At 39.0% G+C, this 5,925-nt stretch overlaps 1 protein-coding gene and 1 non-coding gene across 2 annotated transcripts; one reads left to right on the top strand and one right to left on the bottom strand.

The window, feature by feature from the left end:
- Positions 1–1,176: 1,176 nt before the first annotated feature.
- On the bottom strand, positions 1,177–4,580 carry hcar1-4 (hydroxycarboxylic acid receptor 1-4). The gene is made up of 2 exons (XM_058407034.1): positions 4,313–4,580; positions 1,177–3,049 (listed from the first exon to the last, which is right to left on the bottom strand). Exon 2 carries the CDS (start codon positions 2,993–2,995, stop codon positions 2,018–2,020), a length of 978 nt encoding a protein of 325 aa, XP_058263017.1. The 5' UTR covers positions 2,996–3,049; positions 4,313–4,580; the 3' UTR covers positions 1,177–2,017.
- Positions 4,581–5,363: 783 nt separating this feature from the next.
- On the top strand, positions 5,364–5,457 carry trnai-uau (transfer RNA isoleucine (anticodon UAU)). The gene is made up of 2 exons: positions 5,364–5,401; positions 5,422–5,457. It is a non-coding gene; the product is annotated as a tRNA-Ile (tRNA).
- Positions 5,458–5,925: the final 468 nt, after the last annotated feature.

Raw genomic sequence — 5,925 nt, 5'->3', positions numbered from 1 at the left:
CCCTCATCTGTGCCATTTCACCTGCCCATCTCTTCTCTTGGATTCTTGCCCCTAATCATACAACACAGTGGCCAAATGCCACAGCTCTGTTCTCTCTGGAAAAACAGAAACAGTGCATTCAGTGAAGCATAGTTAACCAACACCATGCACTAAGCCCTAGAAACAAGCACTTAAAGGAAATCTAGGGCTCCATAAGTCTCAGTTAAGCTTCTCTAAACTCTGAACTGATCGTCTTTGTTAATCTAATACTTTGTGGATGTAAGGATTGAGTCATCACGGTCCTATAAGTCAGTGGTCAGATGAAATGACATTATAATGTACAAAGCCTTACTTTCTCATGCTGAAGACTCTTGACAGACTCTTCTGTAAAGTATTTGTGTGCTTTTTGTTTGTAATTTCCTTTAGCACTGCACTGCAGTCCTTTTATTCTCTTACCTTCTGTGATTATTATGACTACAGGTTTGTGAGCTGTTCTGAACTACATTTGAACAGGAGCGAAAGTTTTGACTTGTTGGACGTTACCGCAAGGCAGAATTAATGTAAATAGCATGGGACCTCTGGATACAAGGTGAAGCTTTTTCCTCCAGTCTTATCTGTCGGAAAAGCCACCCGTTTGATTACATTTCATTATGATCTTGTTTTGTATTTCAGACAATGTAATGTGTTTCTGATTGCACTTATCAGTGGAGGTTCATGTTACTCTTGATGACTACTATACAGAATCAGGAGCACTGATTGGCAAGGATGATCTGACGTTCTGCTAAAATTATGAGGCACACTGAGTATAAGATATAATCCATATGCCAGAAAAATGATTGCTCATTTTGATCTAAGTGCATCATGATTTGAAAGCCCTTTTCTCAAATGATGAAAGAAAAAAAAAAAGGTGTTGAGAAATTGAAAAAAAAACAAAAACAAAAAAAAAACTATTTGTCCACTGGTGACCATTTGGTTATTTTTCCTTCATATGTCCATAAAAAGTTTCAGATCTCACTAAAAACAATTAAATAATGCAGAATGGGATGACCATAATGCAATTTCAGGCTGTTTATACTGCATGTGACAGTCATAATGATCAACAACTTACTTTTTTTAATGCTTCATATATTGTGTTGTGTTTACTTGTATGTCATGTGTTAAGTGAAACATGCTGAATAAAAAAAAGAAAGAAAGATTGTATATAAGCACTAATTATTCTTGAATCCATTCACAGTTATGGTAATGAAGACTGAAAAAGGAACATATAAACACTGTCCGCTGGCAAACTGAAAACATGTCGGTTTCCCCTGAAGTGGTGTTATAGAAGCAACAGCAGAAAACAATGCTTATGCACACACACACACACACACACACACACATATATATATATATATATATATATATATATATATATATATATTCAAGAAATATAAAGTCAAGACCAAAAAAAGGTTACAAGGCACATGAATAATTTCTTCTTGTGATGTGTCACATTAAGAGTGTGTATTTAACACAATAGCAAAACAGATAAATAAATAATGGAATAAAACAACAATAAATTACAAAGTAAAGCATATGCCATAATGGATGTGGTAAACCTGCACCTTTTATGCATTGGTTGCAAATGGAATCACTTCGTGTTTCTCAGTGGTTGCATTAAAAGGTCAGGGGCAAAAAGTTAAAAGGAAAAGTAGACCGAAGCTGGAGTGTGTTAAATCCAAGCCCAAGCTAGTGCTGTGTCTTGCTAAAGCAGCATTGCTCTCTTCAAAAGCTAACAAATTCTAAGCGAGAACAGTGATTTTAGTCACTATCTGTAGGCATAGTACCTTTTTACAAGTACAGCTTTCATGCCTGGTTTTGTAGTCAAGCTCAGATCAGTCATAAGCAGTATATACTGGAAAAGTTTCAGAGCATTTACAAGCTTGTTGCATGTGTCTCCTTGGCATCAGTAGTAAATGGGCTTAAAGAGAATGGTACTTTCCTGGTGGTAAAGTGATATGGCTGTGGGTAGGAATGGTCCTTTGTTTCAGTCTATTTCTCAAAATCGTCGAGGAGCTCTGGGTTCCTTGATACTTAGTCGATATTTGGTGAGCCCTGTAGAGTTAGATGTTTGTTTGAGAGTGTCTCGGAAATTTGCGCATGATAAAGTATACAGAATTACGTCTAGGGCACTGTTTAAAAACACAATGCATAAAGAAACGCTAAACACCTGACCGACAACTACGTATGGGGAGCATGAGGAGACATCTCCAAGGAAGAAAACCACAAATCCTGTGATATAACTGGGCAGGAAGCAAAAGGTGAACAGAATCAGAACAACCAAAAGGAAGTAGATGGTCCGTTTCACTCTTCGATGCTCTCTGAGCTTCCTGTTGCCATGGTTTATATGGTAAAAGATGCGCACAGAAAAATAGAATACTAACAGGTAAGCTATAACAAACTCTATCATATAAAGTGAGTTGTGAACCCTCATGGCTGCTCCAGTGTCTGTCCAGATGTCAATATTTTGGCAAAGTAACGCTGATGATGTTCCAGAAGATCTTACTAGTCGAGTCACGAGCAGAGGAAGGTGAAGGGTCAAAACAGCTACCCAGATTCCACAGACCACCATTACTGTGCTCCGAATGCTCACGTGGCAAACAGGATGGTGCGGGTGAATGATCCTGTAGAAGCGATCCACTACCATAACAGTTATGAATGCGATGCTTGCTGACTGGTTGACTGACAGCATGAAGAACTTGATTCGGCAAAAGGGATCCCCAAAAATCCAGCCCCCCCGGAGCACACTGTCGATGTGAAAGGGAAGTGCAATGAGCAGCAGGACATCAGCCAGCGCCAGGTTGAGGAGATAAATATTCGCCGACTTCCAGGGAGCCTTAAAGCTAAGGAGCCATAACGCTAGGATGTTTCCAGGCAAGCCCAAAATGAAGTCCAAGATCAACATGGGGGTTAAGGCAGAAGCAACAAGGCTCTGAGCTTCCACGCAAGTGCTGCTGTTGGTCATGTTGTACAGCATCCTGACCTGACACCACCTACAACACAACAAAGCTCTGGGTTTCGGGTTCCAGACCTGTGTTGTAGTTTTGGGGAATATTAACTGATTAGCAATAATGTTTGTACTGAATCTTACATTTACAGAAAATATAATAACTAGTCAAAAAATATTTTTTAGATCTCTGTAAAGCTGCGTTGAGACAGTATAAAAGCGTTATACACACTTCATCTATTTTGTTGACGTTATGCAGGCTTAAAATTTGTTATCCAGCCTGCTGTCACAAGTCATTAATGCTCAGTGCTTTTATAACTCCACTGTGGCTTACTTTAACAATGAACTCATTAGACATAGGCATAAAATATATTTTGCACCATGTTATTATAAGGAATAAATAAATTTATAGATTATTTGCTATTTATAAGTGATCTTCATGGCTATAGACTTTTTTTTAAACCAGCCCAAACTGGAAAACCTATAAACTTCTCCCCTAAAAGCATGGGGCAGAGTGATGCCTGCACTAGTGGGCTTTTAGTAGCACTTCCCATGTCTGACCCCGAGGTGCAACAATAACTTTATAGAAGCTAAACGGGGCACTGAGTGCGACGCCCCCATCACTACACAACCTCAGGAAAAGACAGCAAATCAACAGAACATGATCCGTCTTTCAAATCACTTTTTGCGTGGAGATGAATGACTGTTTTATGGAGATTAAAGGCTGATACACTATATTGCCCTGTGTTTCAGGGGTTGGGCTCGGCCCCTTAGTTCCAGTGAAAGGAACTCTTAATGCTTCAGCATACCAAGACATTTTAGACAATTTCATGCTCCCAACTTTGTGGGAACAGTTTGGGGATGACCCCTTCCTGTTCCAACATGACTGCACACCAGTGTACAAAGCAAGATCCATAAAGACATGGACGAGTGAGTTTGGTGTGGAGGAACTGCACCCCATAGAACATCTTTGGGAGGAATAAGAATGGAGACTGAGAGCCAGACCTTCTCGTCCAACATCGGACGTCCCAAAACGTTTGGCAATATAGTGTATAGTGTTGCTATAGAATTTTGTAATAACTTTAAAAAAAAACAAGACAACCTGAAATCGATTAATAGTAATGTAATAATCAGTGATAAATAAGGACCATTCAGTTATCCAGTATGATGTTTTTTGTAATTATAATAATTACAAAATTATTATTATTATAATTATAACTCCTGTCATTTGCACTTTTATTCTACACAGATCTGAACATTACAGCCTAGTGCTGCTTACAGCTTAAATATCACATCAGTGTAGTTCACACATTTCTTTTAAAATACAGAAAATACATGGGAACTCACCGGCCAGCTGCTCTGCAGTAGGATAACTAATGTCTTGAACTGAGGCTACGCTGGTGCTGATATGGACTGATCATTTCCTGTTCCTGGGTTCTGCTGGAAAAATACTATATTATGCAATCTGGTGTGAGTCAGAATGATGATCTCCTTGTAAGGAGTTTATTTACAGCACGATAGCGAATTTAGCGATTTAATCTGTTTTCAAATCTGCATTTATTTCATGAATACTTTCACAGGGATACATGTTACTGTAGGAAACCCTAGAAGCTCTCCTTCTAAACCACGGTCAATATAACGGCAAATAAAAAGCCGAGGCGCAACTTTTAGACACTTCACGGTAATGAAAGCGGAAAGCGAGATTGCGCGAGCTCGTAGAAAACCAAAGATGTTTAACTTTCTACAAAATGGTGTATTTAAATAAATAAATAAGCCACAAGTGAAATGAACAGGTAACGATTCACAGTATTGATAAGTATAGAAACTAGACGTTTTTAAATGTTTTTTTTTTTTTACCTTTTTAAAAAGTTAGCAAGATCAATCAAGTTTAATAGGACTATATGAAAGCCAAATAAAAAATACTATATTTCAAAAAACGTTATTATTATTATTATTATTATTATACCATTAATACATTTTTTTTAAAGTACACAGGGTTAAATTCACAGAGGAACAGAGGTGTCTCTGACACCACATATAATTGTTGCTCACTGCTGAAGTAAATGGCCTTTTAAAACTTGTACCCGATGAAACCCATTTCTGGCCCCATAGGGCTATTTTCTCAGATGATGGAATATTATTTAAACCCAATTGGACCCCTGGGGTTGAGTTTGTGAACAGTGATGGAAAAGTAAACTGCGAAGAGCATGGTGCACATGGAGGCAAGCAGGTACGTTTACGTTTGCTGGTGAACGATACGAGCAGGCGAACAGCAATGATGCCAGGCGAAAATAGCGAACAAACCAAAACTTTTTAAACGTATAGAGCCTTATAAACACAGCGCGTGGACGCTTTGCTGCCACGTTTGTAAGCTGTGTTACTCTGCCGCTGTACCCGAGCTCCAGTGGCGCAATCGGTTAGCGCGCGGTACTTATATGACAGTACGAAGCAGAGCAATGCCGAGGTTGTGAGTTCGAGCCTCACCTGGAGCAGTGTTTTGCACGCAGTTCATTCGGAACGGAAACCATCGTAAATGATCTTCGTGACAACCTGAGAGTAGAAAAGTTGTTCATAAACGCTGTGTAGTACGAGCATCGGATACCTGTGTTAAATACATTTGTTTATGCATTCCCGAGTCTGCTTGTACCAATTAAATAATTTACAAGCTGAGATACATATCTTGTGGTGGTAAGGCTCCTGTTTTCTCTTTGTTTTTAATCAGACAGAGGCCCATAATAGAAGCTATGAAACGCCCGGTTAGCGAAATGCTGCGTTTTATATCCAGATGCTCGTTAGTTCACATTGATGTTATTGCAGTATATTGCCGCTTGGGGGCAGCATTACCTTTACATTCAGCTCAACACACGGGGAGGAAAGCAGTCTGAATCGGCTGTAAATAAATATCATTCCAACCGGCATGGTTTTCCTTTACACTACAGTTTGCACGAAATAATTATTCA

The sequence above is a fragment of the Hemibagrus wyckioides genome, linkage group LG13, assembly GCF_019097595.1.
Source record: "Hemibagrus wyckioides isolate EC202008001 linkage group LG13, SWU_Hwy_1.0, whole genome shotgun sequence".
Classification (NCBI taxonomy): Eukaryota; Metazoa; Chordata; class Actinopteri; order Siluriformes; family Bagridae; genus Hemibagrus; species Hemibagrus wyckioides.
This window is presented reverse-complemented; position numbering and strand designations above follow the sequence as displayed.